The sequence below is a fragment of the Schistocerca americana genome, chromosome 7 (genome assembly GCF_021461395.2).
Source record: "Schistocerca americana isolate TAMUIC-IGC-003095 chromosome 7, iqSchAmer2.1, whole genome shotgun sequence".
Lineage (NCBI taxonomy): Eukaryota > Metazoa > Arthropoda > Insecta > Orthoptera > Acrididae > Schistocerca > Schistocerca americana.
In genome coordinates, this window is record NC_060125.1 from 450,319,173 (window position 1) to 450,340,494 (window position 21,322).

A 21,322-nucleotide genomic window follows, 5' to 3' on the forward strand; every position below is an offset into this window, starting at 1 on the left:
TTTCATGTTGAATGTTCTAACCTTTCAGCCTCACTATTGGACTGCAAATGGGAGGACAGGGTGGAAATGTGGCAAATCCCACAGGTGTTGCAGAAGGTGGCAAACCCCTGCAACACAAACTGAGGGCCGTTATCAGAGACAAGTGTTGCCGGAAATCCTTCACTGGAAAAACTTTTCCAGCAGGGCTGCTATGGTGGCAGAGGCTGAAGTTGACAGGCAACAAACAATGTATGGAAACTGAGAGAATGCTTCAATTACTATTAGCCAGTATGCATTAATGGAAGGGCTGGTGAAATTGATGTAGAGATGGTCTCAGGCCTGCGAAGATCGCAGCTGTGGAGATCACATTGCCTGCAGAGCAGCTTGCTGGGCAGTGCATCGAGAACATGCTATAACCAAACAAGTGACGTTGCCATCCAAACCAGGTGGGCTAATACCTTGATGCTTGACATCCCCCAGTTATCAGACTACAGCAGTTGCAAGAGCTCCAAATGGAGAGGCAAGGGAATCACAGCACGAGAAGCTAAATGGTCTGTATCAAGGAGTAGAACACCATCAATGACACAGAAACATTGCCGAAACACACAGTGGTTATGGAGGGGGTCGAATACCCACAATGGGGGTACCTCAGACCAGCCATGTTGTATGAAATGTATTGTTTCTGTAAATCAGATTGGTAGCGCTAGCCTGTGCAACCCAAGTCCTGGTGATTGGAAAGCCATTGACAGTTTGTTGAGCTCATTCATGAATGTGGAAAACAGAGTAACTCCTCCTGATCAAAAACTGGGTCTGGACCGACTGGAAGATGGGAGAATGCATCAGCAATTGCATGTTTAGCTGTGGGGAAGAAGTGAATCTCGTAGATGTACCAAGAGAGGAACAGCACCCAATGTTGAAGGCAATGTTTTGCTTTTTCTGGCAATGATGCTGAGGCATTTGACACCATAAAGGAAAACATTAAACTTCTTTAAGGTGTAAACAATGGCGAGGGCTTCTTCCTCTATTTTTGAATATCTAGTTTGAGCCAAATTAAAAGTCTTAGACATGTATGCAGTAGGCCGCTTGGAGCCATCAGAATATTTATGAGCTAACATCGCACACAGCCCATGCTGGGAAGCATCTGCTGCTAACACTAAATGTTGACCCGGTTGGTAGGTTATTAGGCAAGGTGGAGATTTTAACATAGACTTCAATTTGGAAAACGCCGTTTCACACACACCTGCAACAAGTAGAAAGACGCCCACTTATGGAGCAAAGCATGGAAAGATTGTACAACCGGTGCTGCCCCAGGCAAAAACTGATGATAATAAGTAGAGACTGGATTATATGCATCATAAAAATCTTAAACTATGCATGAAAAGTGCCGAAATATGCAATATAAAATAATATAAAAACATGGTTGTTACTGCATGCATTTTTTCTCAAAGTCGAACCTATGGACATCAATTATGAGGAAGAGCACCAGCTGCGTGTAAAATCTGTATATTTAGAATGCCAATATCTTTTTCTGAATATTTTTTGGTAGAAGTTAGGAAGGGGGACTTTCAGGGATTATTTTCTAAAAATTTGCAAAATGGGGACGCATTCCGTGTTTCAAGAATTGTTCCTTCTTTGCTATTGTCGGTAACAAGCGGATACGATGTGAGTGAGTCGCAGCAAAACAATCAATATGTACAGGACCAACTTCGAGATATCACATGCAGAGGGGCATGCTCAAAAACTCCATAATATTTTATTTAAAAAAAAAAAAAAAAAAAAAAAAGTATAATCATGAATTTTTTTGAACAGCGTTAACTTCTAATTAATGCTATTGTACCAAAGCATCATTTACAGTTTATTTTACATTGTTTCTACTATTGTAAACACAAGCGACCAAGTACTGTTCCAAATGTTCAGTAGGAAGATTGTGTTTTCAATCACTCAAAACATTTTTATTAGCAGAAAAGGACCGTTCTACATCAACTGAGGTAACTGGGCAGTATTCTATGTTGGCACTTATTCTTAATAAAACTATCAATTTGGCACAAAGGTTCAAAGCCTGTGTTATTGTTTAAAACATTTTCAAACTTTTCTTTAAGTTTTCTTGGAAATAGCTCCGGCAATGAAGAGTTCATTAGAATAATTTTATTCATTAACTGAATAGGGGCAGATGTGGACTCTGACCACAATCTATTGGTTATGAACTGTAGATTAAAACTGAAGAAACTGCAAAAAGGTGGGAATTTAAGGAGATGGAATCTGGATAAACTGAAAGAAGCAGGTTGTGCAGAGTTTCAGGGAGAGCATAAGGGAACAATTGACAGAATGGGGGAAGGTTGGTTGGTTGTTTCGGGGAAGGAGACCAGACAGCGAGGTCATCGGTCTCATTGGATTAGGGAAGGACGGGGAAGGAAGTCGGCCGTGCCCTTTGAAAGGAACCATCCTGGCATTTGCCTGGAGTGATTTAGGGAAATCACGGAAAACCTAAATCAGGATGGCCGGACGCGGGATTGAACCGTCGTCCTCCCGAATGCGAGTCCAGTGTCTAACCATTGCACAGAATGGGGGAAGGAAATACAGTAGAAGAAGAATGGGTAGCTTTGGGGGATGAAATAGTGAAGGCAGGAGAGGATCAAAAAGGTAAAAAGACGAGGGCTAGTAGAAACCCTTGGGTAACAGAAGAAATATTGAATTTAATTGATGAAAGGAGAAAACATAAAAATGCAAAGGAGAAAATATAAAAATGCAGTAAATGAAGCAGGCAAAAAGGAATACAAACGTCTCAAAAATGAGATCGACAGGAAGTTCAAAATGGCTAAGCAGGGATGGCTAGAGGACAAATGTAAGGATGTAGAGGCTTATCTCAGTAGGGGTAAGATAGATACTGCCTACAGGAAAATTAAAGAGACCTTTGGAGAAAAGAGAAGCACTTGCATGAATATCAAGAGTTCAGATGGAAACCAAGTTCTAAGCAAAGAAGGGAAACCAGAAAGATGGAAGGAGTATATAGAGGGTTTATACAAGGGCGATGTACTTCAGGACAATATTATGGAAATGGAAGAGAATGTAGATGAAGATGCAATGGGAGATATAATACTGCGTGAAGAGCTTGACAGAGCACTGAAAGACCTGAGTCGAAACAAGGCCCCAGGAGTAGACAACATTCCATTAGAACTACTAGCAGCCTTGGGAGAGCCAGTCCTGACGAAACTCTACCATCTGGTGAGCAAGATGTATGAGACAGGTGAAATTCCCTCAGACTTCAAGAAGAATAATAATTCCAATCCCAAAGAAAGCAGGTGTTGACAGATGTGAAAATTACCGAACTATTAGTTTAATAAGTCACAGCTGCAAAATACTGATGCGAATTCTTTACAGACAAATGGAAAAATTGGTAGAAACTGACCTCGGGGAAGATCAGTTTGGATTCCGTAGAAATATTGGAACACGTGAGGCAATAATGACCCTACAACTTATCTTAGAAGATAGATTAAGGAAAGGCAAACCTATGTTTCTAGCATTTGTAGACTTAGAGAAAGCTTTTGACAATGTTGACTGGATTACTCTTTCAAATTCTGAAGGTGGCAGGGGTAAAATACAGGGAGCGAAAGGCTTTTTACAATTTGTACAGAAACCAGATGGCAGTTACAAGAGTCGAGGGACATGAAAAGGAAGCAGTGTTTGGGAAGGGAGTGAGACAGGGTTGTAGCGTATCTCCGATGTTATTCAATCTGTATATTGAGCAAGCAGTAAAGGAAACAAAAGAAAAGTTTGGAGTAGGAATTAAAATCCATGGAGAAGAAATTAAAACTTTGAGGTTTGCCGATGCCATTGTAATTCTGTCAGAGACAGCAAAGGACCTGGTAGAGCAGTTGAACGGAATGGACAGTGTCTTGAAAGGAGGGTAGAAGATGAACATCAACAAAAGCAAAACAAGGATAATGGAATGTAGTCGAATTAAGTCAGGTGATGCTGAGGGAATTAGATTAGGAAATAGATGCTTAAAGTAGTAAAGGAGTTTTGCTATTTGGGGAGCAAAATAACTGATGATGGTCGAAATAGAGAGGATATAAAATGTAGACTGTCAGTGGCAAGGAAAGCACTTCTGAAGAAGAGAAATTTGTTAACATCGAGTATAGATTTAAATGTGAGGAAGTCGTTTCTTAAAATATCTTCCGAATAGTGGTGCTACAGAAGAATGCTGAAGATAAGATGGGTAGATCACATAACTAATGAGGAGGTAGTGAATAGAATTGGGGAGAAGAGGAGTTTGTCACAACTTCATGAGAAGAAGGGATCGGTCGGTAGGATATGTTCTGAGGCATCGAGGGATCACCAATTTAGTATTGGAGGGCAGCGTGGAGGGTAAAAATCGTAGGGGGAGACCAAGAGATGAATACACTAAGCAGATTCAGAAGGATGTAGGCTGCAGTAGGTACTGGGAGATGAAGAAGCTTGCACAGGATAGAGTAGCATGGAGGGCTGCATCAAACCAGTCTCAGGACTGAAGACCACCACAACAACAACTGAATAGGCTCATTCAACACCAAACCTTGAGTTTGAAGCCTTTTAATACTTGCAGGTATATGGGAAAAGTGAGTGCTAATCACAGCAATGTCTTTGCTTCCTTGCACTGTCAAACTGCCAAAGCCTCTGCACTAACGAAGTTGTTTAACACCTCCAATGGCCATGAAATGTTCATTGTAGAACAACACAGCATCGACCCACATACCCCAATGAGTTACCACTGGTTCAGGAGGTAAAGGCACATTTGCTAGTTTCTCTTTGTAGGTCTTGATGTGAACTGGAGCCTTTAGAAACACTGTCTTTGTGGGTGAAATCAGTTTATTCAAATTCACAAATGTGGAATGAGCTCCTTCAGCTAGGCGATGTACTCCATGAGCAAAACACATCACATGAATCAAATTGGGATAAAATACTCTGAGGCCTTTTCCTGCTTTGATGGTATAGGGAGCAGCATCTGAAATAAACACACAGCCTTTCATCTGCAGAAGATTCTGGAAATATTTTTCTAATACACTCATTCACAAATCTGATGTTGGTAGAATGATTTATTTTTTCGAGCTATTTGTAGGCCGCTGAATAGGAAGAAGTAGGCTCCTCTTTTAAAGCACCAACAATTAAATTTGCAATGTAATGGCCACAAGTGTCTGTGGTTTCGTCAGCAGAAATCCGGATAATGCTCTCCTTGAGTTCATTGCATATTTCTTCCAGAACATTTACGAAAACTGTCGGTATGTTATTTTTACGCAATGTTGATTCGTCTGGTAAATTCTGATTTAAGTAATATTTGCACAGGAAACCTTTGAGGATAGGATTTGTAAGTTTGTGAAGAGGAATATTGCTTGCAATAAATGCTTCACATAGGTCCATGTTAAACTGACTTTTTTGGTTATTTGTGGACAAATCCCTGGTACTGCAAACTTGCTGTTGTCAGAAGTTGTTGTTGTGGTACTTTCTTCTGCATTCCTGCAATATGAAGACTTGTCTTGTCTTGCTGGTCAATTTGAAACTTCTTTTTGCACGGAATGTTTTTCTCGCAAACTCAATAATATAAAACAGTTCCGTCATATGTAAATGTTCCAGGATGGTCAGCTATCCACGAAATGACGTTTTCTTTTTTGGGCGGCATGGCGCAGAACGTGTTACACGGTACACATTGTAAACACGTTTGACTGTGTGGAAGTAGATAGAAAGCTAAACTGAAGCAATGGACGTGCAACTAAAAGCTTGTGTAGTTTAATGTAATTGTTGCTGATGCATATAGTATGACAGTGGAGGGGCCCAGGGGTAGGTGCGCAGGAGCATTGACTCTGTCTGCCTGTTCCTGTTCCTCTTTTGTAATGATTTTGCTAGGCAGTGGCCTCTCGGTTAGCAATTGCATGCAATTCTACGTCGTGGTCAATCTTTGAGACATCAAATCTAGATTGAGCTAGAAACTGCCCATCTAAATTTTTAAAATATTATAAACATAGAATGAAAATATGCATCGTCACTAGTTTTTAGCTAAAATATGCAATGACTGGTGAAAAGGAGCCAAATATGCAAAAGTATATTCAACATGCAAATGCATATAATTTGGTCTCTAATAATAAGCGAACTTATCTAGAAAAAACCTGGAGCTCATTGACTAATGTAGGATACGGAAGACCCATAATGGCAGAGACTTTCTGTTGAAGGGATTTGATGCCGGCACTAGATACCTCACACTCAAGATAAACAATGGAAGGCTGAAAGAAGCAGCACTTTTCCAAATTGCTTTTTAATCCAGCAGCCTGTAACACCAAAAAGAGCATATATAAGTTCCTGAGATGTTCAGCAGTGGTGCAGCTGGAGGCCACAGTGTCATCAAGATAGTTGGCACAGCCACGCACAGACCAGGTGAGTTGTTCGAGAAACCGTTGAAAAAATGCCAGGGCACTGGCCACACCAAATGGTAACCAGAAGCATTGATACAAGCCAAAAGGTGTGCTAATGGCCAAGAGCTATTGAGAGTCCATATCAATGGGAAGCTGCAAATACGCATCAGAGTGGTTGTTCGTGGAAAAATACTGACCACCAGCGAGCTTAGCAAAAAGTTCATCAGAGTGCAGCAAGGGATATGTGTAAATGAAAGACTGAGCATTGACAGAAACTCTGAAATTGCTGCAAATGTGTAACCATCCTGATGACTTCTTAACAATGACTAAGGGGACAGGCTATTTGCTGGATACATTCGGTTGGACAGCCCCGGAGGCAGTGAGGCAATTGATCTCCGCCCTGACTTGGTCACGGAGTGCCATTGGAGCTTGTTAAGCCTGAAAGAAATTGAGTCTGGCCAAAAGTTTCATGGTAATTTGGGCTTTGAAATTATTGGTACAGTCCTAACTCACAGAAAACAGGGCAGAAAATTCAGAGCATAAAGAGACGAGTTGTGTTTAAGACACTTTATCAGAGACTTCATTGGAAATAGTTAACCGGAAAAGGTTAAAGGCATCCAAATCAAACAAATTTTCAGTGTGTGCATTTTTCACCACCAGAAAAGGAAGTTGATGAACCACAGATTTGTGTGTGACTGGGGCCAAGAAACTACATAAAATCAGAATGCTTCATTTATTGTAGGTGACTAATGTACTTGACGCTGTTGCTGAAGGGGGAGAACCCAAGTCCATGTATGTTTGCTGGCTGAGTAATGACACGGCAGCACCAGTGTCACCTTGCTTGTGTAAAACCTTCTGATAAACCTTGACATCAATAAAAAGCTTATTGGATGCAACAGAGATTGCTGATACACAATTGCATCCATGTTAGTATCCACCATAGGCTTTTGAATTTCGCATTACAAACAGGAGCACTGTCATTGCACTGGTGGCAAATGGCCCACTGCATAGGACTATCTGACCTATCAAGAGTGACAAAACACGACATACAAGAGGGAAGCGTCGAGCTCTTGGGTTGTTATCCATTACCGGGCTTGTACTGTAAATGCAGCTGTGGCTGCCGTACTGAGGTAGGCCAGCTGCTATGATGTTTTGCTCGCACACAGACTGCTGCCACCATATAATTCCCCTGCGAACCATCCCGAAAATGGTGGGGGAAGCAGGTTGAACTTCTACAACCTCACACCACAATTCAATTTGAGTACCCACAGCCCTAAAAAACTCAAATGATCGTGCAATAGTCAGAATGTTGGAGAGGGTGGGGTTTTCACATTGAAGGGCTCGCTCACAAACCTCGTGATCAGTGGCCATCCGAATGATTGCACCACAGACTATTTGGTTGGCATACGACTCCTTATGTACATCATTTCTTGCGAGACCAATAGGGCTCAACTCGAGGAGCAATGACGTGCGTCTGTTTACAGTAGTATTTCGAAGGGAGGTCACACATGTTCTCAAAAGAGAGTGAAGACAGATCCTGTGTGGCGGCCACTTGGCAAAGGAATTGATACGTGCAAGGTGATAACCAAGACAAAAATAGAAAGAACGGCATAAGGTAACATCAGTAAAACCAAATGCATGAAAATGCTACCACAACCATTTTTCATAGGCTTCCCATTCTTCGACAGACTCATTATAAGCTGAAAACAGCCGGAGATAAACGACCATGGTAGCGGCAGGTGACATAGGTTGAGACAGATTCCAAACTGGCCAAAACGGAGGCAAGTGTTCATAATACCTGGATTTGATTGCGCTGTGCTGTGGCAAACGCATCCTGCTGTTGACTGAGGTGCTGCAACATCTCAGTAAGAACCCCTTGCTGATCAACCAGCTGGCATAAAAACTAATCAGCAATACCGTCAAACATTGTAGACACAACAGAGGACCAACCAGAGACTTAAAACCACACAGAGAACAATCCCACACTTGTCATCGCGTATGTTATAACTTGGACAAACAACACAACGGAGAATGTTAGTACAACTTTATTAGACTGTGGCATGTACAGCAATAGCCATAATGTACACTGAACACAATAAGATAAGGCAAATGTGTGCAATCAATAGTGTGGCAGGGTTTAAGTAGGCAGTCATCTGTGGCAGGCTCTGTCGGAAGTTCACAATATTGCTCTTTTGCAGTGTACTCTCACAGATGACCACACACTGCTAATGCATGCAACTTTCAAGTGTGTTTGCATTATTTCAAATACAGGTACAATATTCTTCAAATTTTGCAGTTTTGTCACCCTTCTGCTTTATATTTATAATGAGGAGCTTTGCAAATGAATTTTACTTTTCACATTCTAATAATGCATAAAATTGTGAAAAGCTCCAGATTTTTGAACAATGTTTTGCATTGATTTACATTTAAAGAAAATTCATTTCAGTGCATGCTCCGATACAAAGTGATGTTCAAGTTGGGTTAAACTCCAAGGCTGTGACTAAGCCATTCTGTGAATGTTTGGGAGAGTGGTGCTGACAGATATAAATTCTGAGTGATCCATAAGCATGAACTGTGTGTAAAAGTTAAATATCCACTGTTGAAGCCATATTTGATTCTCAGTGTTACTCTTTTGAAGTCATTGACATACAAATCATTGTCAGTGTTGTTCCTCCTTGGAGAGTTGTGCACCTGATTCCATCCTGCACTTTTCACAAACTAAAATACTGAACCTATTTTTAATATTACTGAAGTTTGATGACAGCATTAAAAATTGCTGCACCTCTGTGTAGAGCACAAAGTTTTGACACATGGCAATGTAAACATAAATTATAACTTGTGAAAACTCTCCCTGTTAGAGACTATAAAATTGACTTAGATTTACTTCTATCTTGGTGAACACCATAACTGCAATAATATTTTACAGAAGAGGAAAATTTTACTCCTAAATTTTGCTTCAGCAGTTTGATTAGTTTGTGGCTGCAGCCCAAGAAGTTATCCAATTATCATACAATGTTGAATTGCTGGAGCACCAGATATTCACAGTACAGCACAGTAATTGTTACCAACTTATTTCAGTTCACTTTACTGTTGTAGAGTCATTGAATTGTTTGGGCTGAATGATATGCTGAGTTTCTTATAAGCAGATTCTTATAAAGTTGAAAGAAAAATAATTTAAAGGTTAATTTGTGAGTAGGCTGGAAGGAGCTGAAGTGAACATTTTCTTACACATTGTTAATTTATATTGCATGGCAAGGCTCAGGTTACATTACAGCACCATGTCAGAAATTATTGCTCCTGGATACCTGTTTATTCAAATTGAAGAGTATAGGGTACAAATGACAGAATGAAATTCAGTAATGTTTCCATTATCTTTCTATCTCTACTGCACATCTTGTATAACATCAATCCAATGCTGGTAATGGCATACTTTCATGATGTATCCCCCCCACCCCATCTCCCAACCCTCCTTGTACTGCAGTTTTTTGGGAATATCTGATAACCACTTATCCACAAGTGAGTCTTTATTATGTAATTTTTCTTTCCAGAAGTCAATCTCTAGAAGAAAATGCAGAACCACATAAAAATTTGGCTGTTCACTGTTGGCTGAAAGATTTAGCTGGTATATATGAACCAGAGTGCACAACAACACTGCAGAGCAAGTCATTATCAGCGGAAATCACAAAAAAAGTGGAAAATATGGCAGAACTTCTTTCACATGCTAAATTTCGCCACTTACAGCAACAAACAACACTTATTTCTACAGAGCTTTCAAAGTTCAGAAGGTGAGTTCTGAGACGAAAATATAAATGTTAGAATTAAATTTGAGCACATCTTGATATTGGTGTCCTGTAGTAAAAAACCAATTTTCATTCTTTTACTTAAGAGATTAAATGTTACAGTATTCTTCTTGAAGTACTATAGTTTTTGAGGAGTACATTGTGGCCTAGCTTTTGACAAAAAATCTGTCAACTCAAAACCTTAAGTGAGCAAAGGTTCAGTTCATTAGGACCTGTAGATTGGAGAGCCTTAATTTCTGAGGCGGTTAGTGCTCACTAGCCTTAAGCAAAGCTTTTCAGTGTTCCAAATAAGAGGTGCGACACAGAACTTTCCAGAGATTTTTTTTTATAATTTTTGGTCATTTATACACAGTGATCAAAAGTATCCAGACACTCCCAAGAACATGGTTTTTCATATTAGGTGCATTGTGCGGCCACCTACTGCCAGGTACTCCATATCAGTGACCTCAGTAGTCATTTGACATCGTGAGAGAGCAGAATTGGGTGTTCCGCAGAACTCACGGACTTCGAACGTAGTCAGGTGATTGGGTGTCGCTTGTCATATGTCTGTATCCGTGATTTCCAACCTCTTATACATCCCTAGGTCCACTGTTACCAATGTGGTAGTGAAGTGGAAACATGAAGGGACACATGCAGCACAAAAGCGTACAGGCTGACCTTGTCTGTTGACTGACAGAGACCGATGACGTTGAAGAGGGTCGTAATGTGTAATGGGCAGACATCTATCCAGACCATCACACAGAAATTCCAAACTGCATCACGGCGCACTGCAAATAGTATGACAGCTAGGTGGGAGCTGTGAAAACTTGGATTTCTTGGTCGAGTTGCTGCTCATAAGCCACACATCACGCCAGTAAATGCCAAACGACGCCTCGCTTGGTGTAAGGATCGTAAACATTGGATGATTGAACAGTGGAAAAATGTTGTGTGGAGTGATGAATCATGGTACACAATGTAGCTATCTGATGGCAGGGTGTGGGTATGGCGAATGCCCAGTGAACGTCATCTGCCAGCGTGTGTAGTGCCAACAGTAAAACTCGAAGGCGGTAGTGTTATGGTGTGGTCGTGTTTTTCATGTGGGGGGGCTTGCACCCCTTGTCATTTTCCGTGGCACTATCACAGCACAGGCCTACATTGATGTTTTAGGCACCTTCTTGCTTTCCACTGTTGAAGAGCAATCGGGGATGGCGATTGCATCTTTCAACATGACCAAGCACCTGTTCATAATGCATGGCCTGTGGCGGAGTGGTTACAGGATAATAACATCCCTGTAATGGACTGTCCTACACAGAGTCCTGACCTGAATCCTATAGAACACCTTTGGGATGTTTTGGAAATCCAGCTTCGTGCCAGGCTTCACCGATCGACATTGATACTTCTCCTCAGTGCAGCACTCCGTGAAGAATGGGCTGCCATTCCCCAAGAAACCTTCCATTACATGATTGAAAGTATGACTGCAAGAGTGGAAGCTCTCATCGAGGCTAAGGGTGGGCCAACACCACACTGAATTCCAACATTGCCATTGCCGATGGAGGACACCGTGAACTTGTAAGTCACTTTCAGCCAGGTGTGCGGATACTTTTGATCACATAGTGTATATAATTGCATACCATACTGGTACTTGCTCGCCAGTGGAAAGAATTACAGTAATTGGCTGCAAGCACTCGGGCCCTATGGGATATATGTGAAGGATGGTCTTTTAGACGGGTGTCAAAAATATGAGATTTTTACATCAAGGTTGGAGCTTTGGCTCCAAAGAGGCCCAACAGTTTTTTAGACTCAATGTGTTGTAAGAAAGCTTTTCGAATTTAATATTTAAATTTTATCTTATGCTGTTTTAGACAGACATCATAAATTTAAAATAATGTGCAATGATAATTCAAAGCAAGGGGACTTCTTTATCTGTACAGTCATTTTTCCCTATTGTGTCTTCAGGATTCACCATCCAAATCAATACACCATATTTGCTGAAGAGCTTCATGCCATCTTGAAGGCATCAGAACAAATAAGGCATCTTCAGAATAAAATGTTAATCGTGTGTTCCAATTCCATTACTACTCCATTGGTATTGCAACGAATGCACTGAGCAAAGAAAATGAAACGAAACATATTGGACACTCTTATCCTTCTTCAATAGGAAGAAAAATATCTTTCATTCTGCTGGGTACCAGTGCATGAAGCAAGGAGACAAAGCAGCCAAGGGGGTCTGCAGACAACACAGTATAAAACAAGGCACCATTTCCTGAAGGGTATCTTTTCACTGTGCTGTCAGAGATCCAGGCAGCTGTGGAAGTTGTGGTTGCTTGCAGTGAAGAACAATAGACTGCAGTCTGTCAGAGTTCACTATTCTCAAACTTACGTCCTACACACACACACACACACACACACACAGAGAGAGAGAGAGAGAGAGAGAGAGAGAGAGAGAGAGACAGGAATTTCCACTGTTGTTAAACTGTGATGGTCATTATTTAAATGTTTGTGTATTACATGTTTTGTACCTTAAAGCACATGTTCACTTGCATTCCTCAGTTTGTTAAATATAATGTTTTTCATCATTCAGTGTTTCATGAGAGACATACAAACATTGATGAATGCCATCTTCTTCAAATAAGAACATAGATCTCAGCTCTCTTCCATGTGGAACTGCTTCTGTGCATTCCCATTCTCAACACACATTGAAGAAGTCTAAACTGTTTCACACTGAGAATGCTAAATTTTTTGTATTTCATCATATAATCACTTACACAAACTAATGATTTTGAATGTTCAGGCAGCTGGATTATGGTGGTCTGGAGCATGTAGGACCATTAGCGCAGAGCCTGTCTGGACACATCTTGGAATTCTGCCAGGAGGTATCCCCCACTGATACCAACATGGAGCAGCAACTGGAATCAGCATGTGACAGGTTAAGAAGTGTAGCTGCTGCATCACAGCTAGATGCTGACCAGATTGCCGAAAAGACAATGGAACTGGAACATCATCTAAGTGCTTTGCTTGATCATACATTGAAGCAGCACATACTGGTAAGCAGCATTTGAAGAAAATATGATAAACTGTGTTTAGAAAAACATAGAGAACATTCAGTTAATTACTACAGCTTATGATTCATTGACATTATATTGCTATTACCCCCCCCCCCCCCCCCTCTCTCTCTCTCTCTCTCTCTCTCTCTCTATTTCTGATTTGATAGAGTGATGGACAAGTAGCTATCAGTGCAAGTAGCAAATTGAAGATTGCAAATACGACTTAAGTATCTGAGAAATGCAAAACATAGCAGGTCAGTGAATACTGTCTGCACTTCAAACAAAACCACATGTGAGGAAAAGTTTTGGAAAAAATACGTTTAATGTATCAATGAACTGATCCGAAAAGCATGTTCAGCTTCTCTCACCCAGTAGCCATCTTAGATTGTTAGCAGATGACCTGTCATTTACTGTCTTGTAAAGTCATCAGATGACCAAAATGAATTGCAAAAAGATTTAGGTCAGATGTCTGTATGGTGTGAAAAGTGGCAATTGACCCCGAATAAAGGAAAGTGTGAAGTTATTCACATGAGTACTAAAAGAAATCCTCTAAATTTTGATTACGTGGTAAGTCTCACCAATCTGAAGGCTGTAAATTCAACTAAATACTAAGGGATTACAAGTACAAATATCCTAAATTGGAACGATCTCATAGATAATGTTGTGGGTAGAGCCAACCAAAGACTGTGATTCATTGGCAGAACACTTGGAAGGTGCAACAGGTCTACTAAAGAGACAGCTTACACCAACTTGTCTGCCCTATTTTGGAGTATTGCTGTGTGGTGCGGGATCCACATCAGATGGGACAGACGGATGACATCGAAAAAGTACAAAGGAGGACAGCTCGTTTTGTATTATTGCGAAGTAGGGGAGATAGTGCCACAGACATGATATGTAAATTGGAGTGGCAATCATTAAAACAAAGGCATTTTTCGTTGCGATGGGGTCTTCTTACGAAATTTCAATCGCCAGTTTTCTCCTCCGATTGCGAAAACATTCTGTTAGCAGCATCCTACATAGGGAGAAATGATCGTCACAATAAAATAAGAGAATGCAGGGCTCGCACGGAAAAATTTAAGTGCTCGTTTTTTCTGTGTGCCATTCGAGAGTGGAACGGTAGAGAGACAGCACGAAGGTGGTTCATTGAACCCTCTGCTGGGCACTTTATTGTGAATAGCAGAGTAATCACTTAGATGTAGGAATAACAAACCAGTAGTTCCAGTTGCAAAATGGTTTGTTCATATGGACAGTTTCAATTAGCAGTTAATAAAATCATTTGTTCATAGATCATGTTCCATCAACAAAGTGATTAGTGCTAATCTGTCCACATGATAGTTCTGGGAATTCGTTTGTAAGTGTATACCTATGTATATCAGGAGAAAAGAGAGAGCCACTGTTGTCCCCTCATCAGGCGTTAGGTGAAATGTTCTAATGAGATCACCTGGGTATGGGGGAGGGGGGAGGAATGACACTCCAGCAGTGGCCTTCTCCATACTAACATGCAATTTCCTCTCTTTTTTTTGCTGTGTTAATTTTATCTCTATTTTTAGATATCTATTTCATCTTTATCCTATCTTATGTAAGTGACAGATAATAACAAAAAGTAATAGATTACAAATTTTGGGAACCCCTAAACCTTTTCGCTGGCTATACTAATCTTCAGCAAGTGCATGAAGATGCCGGGACTGAAAATTCCACAGTTATTATCATCAAGATTATTTGTAATCCACCCCTCCCTCCTTTCCTTACCACCTCTCATCACCAAGCGAGGCAGCACAGTGGTTAGCACTTTCGACTCACATTTAGGTGGATGATGGTTCAAATCTGTCTCTGGCCATCCTGATTTAGGTTTTCTGTGATTTTCTTAAACACTTATGGCAAATGCCTCTGATGTTTCATTTGAAAGGGCATGGCCAATGTCTTTCCTTAATCCAAGCTTGTGCTCCAGACCTTATTGTTGATGGGACATGAAAAACTAAGATTTCTTATCACCATGCAACACAAAGATGACACTATAACACCACATACATATCCATAACAGTCACCTACACTCAACAGAAGACTATAAACTCTCACACACCTTGAGGAAACTGGTCATTGTGCACTTAAAGAGTAAACCCATTCCAGTCAAGCAGTTGAAGCTACTGGTCTCCCTGCCAGTAATGCCATATAATTCCTTATTTCTTTTTAACCGCCAACACAAATAGAGGGGTGTCATAAGTTTAACATGTGTATCTCTCTGTGGTACTTTTGCTTCCAAATGAAAGGTCTGATTTTAATGCAGATTTTTTATTTGAAAACTGTTTTAATTGGGATGGTTTTTAGCTATGTTCCATGAATGTCTGTTCTGCCATTTAAATTTCATCAGATAAATTAAGTAAAAATGTTTACTGCCAGCACACTCTCTTGATATATGCTGCGCAATATTCACGAGCTACATCAAGCTACATAGTACCAAATTGTAGAGCTCAAAAAAGACACAAATAAAAGTCCATGAGAACATATGTTTATCTTTTATGGTTGACCAACAATGATGATTTTTGTCTTTTGAAGTCTCCCTCTTCAGTACACAAAAAGCAGAAAAAGGGTGATCATGACTCAACTGTAAAAGATAAAGCTATCCTCTCACAGCCTTTTTGTATTTCTTTTTGAGGTCTACAGTTCACTATTAAATCAAATGATTGTGCCCTAACAGTTTAGGCATCCTATTGCAAGAGAGCTCAATGACACCCCACCTTCTTCAGACTTGATTTAGAAATATCACCTCTGCTTATTGCTTATGTTACCTAAATTAGCTAAATATATACTAAAACATAGTCAGTAAGTTTGTGTGTGTGTGAAATAAAGAAAGACACATAAATCAAACAAGTGACAATGGTAAAATATGATGAAAACCTTAAGTGTTATAGACGAACATATTCCTGAATTAACCACTATCAGCGACAATAATAACTGTACTTGATTGCCAGTTCATAAGCCGTGTAGAAAAACGGAACCACCTTTACAAATTATGAGGAAAAGAAGAGCAGAACAACTGTCTTGGTTCCACTTGGTCCCTCATGGCAGAAACGGGCTACAGGAAAATCGGTTTCATCTGATTTCACTATTAGATTGTCGACAATACCATGTCTACTAGTAAAATACAAAAAGCATGAAGTAAAACTGAAATTAAAAATTTAAAAAAGACCTTGACACAAAAAACTTCTAAAAGTAAAAAAAATAATATGACATATTGCCCCCTTAAGTTTAATTTAAGTCATATTTTTGGATCCTAGCATCGTTGCATTGTTATAGCTAAGTAAATAAAATAAAAACAGAACATATCTAAAAATGATAAAGTATGAAATTTTAATACAAGTAAGCTACCTGGGAAATGTAGGTAAATATCAAAACAACAATACCAAGTTATTAATTAATTTACTCCAAAAATTCCACAATATAGACATAACTGTAAATGATGACTGCCCATTTGGGTCGCTGGGCTTGATATCACCTGACATGGCACATACTGCACAGCACACAACTTGGATTCATGGTTCAGTGAAGCATGAGTCAGTGCACTATCATCAAACCACTGCAGGACTTAGCCCTCATAAGACAGATTAATGCATGAAACGAAATTCATATGTTAACTATTTAAAAAGATGATATAAGACAAATAGGTAACTCTATTCTTTAACAATGTTAGGCTAATAAAGCTAGATTTGTTTCATATTTTATGTAATAAATAATTATGCTTCACTACCTATTTTGAGGTGTGGATACGAGACACACAGGACTGGAAGAGATGACATGAAACAGAAGAGGATTATATTTTGTGTAGAGGTTTTTTAAATTTTTGATTTAAGTTTTATCTAACAATAGGATTAGTTACTAATCAAAGCTGGTAATGTCAATATACCCTTCAGCTATTGGAGCTGTTAAGCAAGCAGTATCTCATTTCCATTAGAGCTTTTCTTGCTACCTGTGTGAAATGCTTCACTATAACTTTTTATAGTGCAAATAGAATAAGACATATTACCAATATTTTATTTTAAAAATCTGTCTCATTTTGTATCCAGAGGTATATTCTCAAATGGATCTACAGAACTCTAAATAAATAAATACCACAAAGAAATTCTCTCGTGTGTGTGTGTGTGTGTGTGTGTGTGTGTGTGTGTGTGTGTGTGTGTGAGAGAGAGAGAGAGAGAGAGAGAGAGAGAGAGAGAGAGAGAGAGAGAGAGAGAGAGAGATTAAAACTGTGTGCCAGGCCGAGACTTGAACTTGGCACACAGTTTTAATCTGTCAGGAAGTTTCATATCAGCGCACACTCTGCTGCAGAGTGAAAATTTCATTCCGCAGAAATTAAATGTCGTGTCATAATTTGAGCTGATGATTACAGGGTTTATTGGCACGTGTGGAGGAACCACCAAATGACTTAGTACTGCGAGCTGCTCTTTCTGGCCTAACAACACTTGGACTGGAGAGTCCAGGAGCAGGACAGTTGGTAGCTGAATGTGGTGGCATTCATAGTTTGCTTACCATCACACTCGATTCTCATTCAAGTTTTGTTCGCACTGCATCACTAAGAGCCCTTGCTGCAGTTTGCTGTGTTGCAATGAGCATACGACAGTTTGAACAGGTGAGTAACACTAATGCCATGTGGAATTCAGCTTTGATTTGTTTACTTGAACTCTGTATTCCATTGCAGATATTTAGACATTGTTTAAGAAAGATGAAGTGTTCAACAATTTCAGGGAGGAAAGAAATTGTATTTACCATGTGTCTCCTTGTTATTGCAAATAGCTTTTGTTCATACTCACCTCATAAATTGCAGATAGGCACAACAAAAAGACTGTCACAAATATGCTTTCGGCCACTAAGGCCTTTGTCTACAATAGACGACAGAGACAGTGTGGTTTCAGTTGCCTGAACTGCAGTCGAGTTTGTGAGTTGAGTTTGCATCAGTTCGCGTGTGCGTCTGTTGACTATTTTGACAAAGGCCTTAATGACGGAAAGCTTAATTTGTGACAGTCTTTTTGTTGTGCCTATCAACGACTCAGCATCTCTGTTACTGGTGAGTAGCAACTTTCCTATCCCGGATTTTCCGTTGTTTGATTTTCACCTCATAAATCCTCTGTTAAAGCCAGTACATTGTCCTTGAGTTGTTGCACTTCTTATACAGGGTTATTACTCTCGCACCTTTAGCCATTGTTGATGATCAGTCATAGTTTTGAGCACCTGCACAACTGATGTTTTAGGTAACAGCAGCAGCAGCGGCGGCGGCGGTGGTGGTGGTGGTGGTGGTGGTGGTGGTGGTGGTTTAGATTCTGTAAAAGGATGTCTAAATTTGTGAAAGTAAATGTTGTATAAACTGAGATTGTAAGAATATGTACATACTTACTTTCACTTCTTTTCTGTTGATACTAAATGTAACTGTATCCTCATTTTGTTGACCTGCATAATATTACATGTACAATTTTTGCTCCAAGATAAAACTGGACCAATACAAATCGATGCATCAGAAGTGAAACCAATGTCAAGCAAGTTGCTCAGGCAAAAAATCAGTTCGTAGTTTAAATATGTTTCACAGATGCTGTAGAGTATTTATTGGCCCAGAAAAACAATTGTACAAGGGGCAATCAAATGAAAATGAGACATGTGGAAAAAGTAAGTAAATTATGTATTATTTTAAAAGCTATCATCATAACTATTAATACATTTATCTCACTGTGAGACAGGACAGTCAGTGCCTTTGTGGGGAAAATGTTTGCTGTTGCATACAGAACTGTGATTGTACTCAGGCAAGCACCTCTTCTCCAAAGTAAATCGACAATCGTGAATGTCCTCCTTCAGGTCTCCACAAATACAGAAATCTCATAGGGAGATAGCACCACAGTTACTGCACCAGTGGTACGTGGACACTTTGCATAAATTGAAATGCACCCTCAGGTCGAAATACCCAGGAATGTTGACAAACAACACCATTCTGTTGCAGGTTAATACCTGCCCACATGTTGCCAAGGATGTTCCGACTATGCTGTAGAAATTTTGCTGCATAGCCTTTACACATCCTCCATACAGGTCTTATGTCTCCCCACGTGATTTCATATTTTTGAGCCCTGAACAAAGACGTTTGTGGTTTGCTTGGACAAAGTAGTGCACACTCGGGTACAACTGCGGTTCCGTAAGCAACAGCAAACATTTTTTTATGAAAGCACTGACCATTTGGTCTCTCAGTGGGACAAATGTATTACCAATTATGGCATTTACTTTTGAAATAATAAACAGTGTACTTACTTCTTTCCATCTGTCTCATTTTCATTTGATTACTCTTTATAGCATACTGACCGTGTTTCAGCAACTTAGAAATATCTTTTCAGGCAGGTGGTGTTGAAATTTTATCTGAACTGCTAGCAGATGAATCGCGCCCTATATCAGAGTTGTCTGAAGCTGTTGGAGTTTTGGCTCAAATTACTTCTCCTTGGGTAGAAGATAATCACAGTGTCCATGGTTTGGCTGAACATTTGCCATCACTAGTCAAATCCCTCACGAGTAAGTTGCTTTAACTTCTTAAGTTTTTTTCCAATACAGTTGCTCATTGTTATTATTTTTTTTATTCTCATGTAGTGCAACCAAATTTGCTGCCAAAACAAAGGTAACACAAATTGGCATTTATGTAAATTATTGCTAATTATTTGTGTCAGTGGTTACTAAACCATCACCTGCTTTGTCTACACATTTATTTTATAAATACCTTCTTCCTGTTACACAATTCATTTAACACAGAAATTTTATAGAACACAGTGTTACTTTTAATAGTTTTATTTACAGTTTGTTAGATCCTGAATGTGCACCCACATATGAATTTTTACTTATTTTGTGTGAATGATCAGTGAGGTACTGGTATTTCATAAAGTCTTGTCATAGACATTTCTTTCTGTTACTTATGAACTTCTATTATATATGAGGCATTGCATGTTTGCATGGTTTGACATAAAACATGTAAAAATCACCTTCATGTGGTGCAATCTAGTATTACAGATGGCTTGAAAACAGATGAAAATAATTTATTATTTCACTGTCAGACTCCTAATGAACAAGCAAACAAGTAGGTAGAATATCAAAGAAAACTCTACTGCTTTCAGAGACATACTACTGTAGGGAAAAGAATCGTTAGTAATTGATGGTATAAGATAGCATATAAGTGCATTATTTAAAAGATACAAATATATTTGTAAACTAAAGTCTAATTTCAGAAAGTGATGCCTCCTAGCAAAACATTTGTTACATTGGATTAGATTGATGTGAAAGTCTATAGGGGCTGGAGAATATTGGAAAGGGGGGGGGGGGACCCATAGAGAAAATTGCTGAAGTGTAAATTCATGTGTTTCAGATAGTGGAATGTTATAAATTACTAAATAGGATACCACGCAGCCAAACTAAACTGGTGGCCAAAATTAAAGCAACAAATGGAAAATTTGCAAAGTTGCATTCGTTTTGCCATATAAACTATAAACGTGATAGTAAAGTAGAAACATTGTAAATAATGCAGAACGTAAACAAATGCAACATGCATAATGGTAGACAAAAATGTTCTTCGTGTTTTCAAACTTAATGGATCTGCTCACACATTCCGACAACTAGTTAATGTGCTCATTATGGGATGTGACCACCCCTGGCAGCAACACAGGCCTGACAATGACAAGGCATGCTGTGAAATATGTCATCAATCTCATTTTGAGGCAGTAAGAGGCAGTAACCCCCATACTTCCTGCAGAGCTTCTCGCAAGCCTTGGAGAGTGGTTGGTGGATGCTGACGTTACGCGACCCATCTCCCAGTGCATCCCAGACATGCTCTATGGGATTCAAATCAGGATAGTAAGCAGGCCACACCATGCATGCAATATTTTCCATATCCAAAAAAACATCAATCACCCATGCTCTATAAGGTCGAATATTAACATCCATCAATACGAGGTGTGGGCCCACGGCACCTCACGGCAACTGCACATGAGGTCCCAACATCTGGTCACAGTACGTGATAGTAGTTAAACCTTGCTGATTTATGTGTACAGTTTCATGAAGAAGTGTTCAAGTGATCAGCATAATCCCTGTCCACATCATTAGAGATCCTCCTCGAGATTAGTCTCTTGCCACA

The 21,322-nt window shown here is 39.7% G+C and overlaps 1 protein-coding gene across 1 annotated transcript in view; it reads left to right on the plus strand.

The window, feature by feature from the left end:
• Positions 1-21,322, plus strand: part of LOC124622998 (protein inscuteable homolog) — a 97,922-nt gene that overhangs the window by 31,490 nt on the left and 45,110 nt on the right. The window contains exons 4-7 of the mRNA XM_047148788.1: positions 9,908-10,144; positions 12,930-13,182; positions 17,564-17,803; positions 19,545-19,716. Coding sequence (XP_047004744.1) covers positions 9,908-10,144; positions 12,930-13,182; positions 17,564-17,803; positions 19,545-19,716 — 902 coding nt within the window. The remainder of the gene's footprint in view (positions 1-9,907; positions 10,145-12,929; positions 13,183-17,563; positions 17,804-19,544; positions 19,717-21,322) is intronic.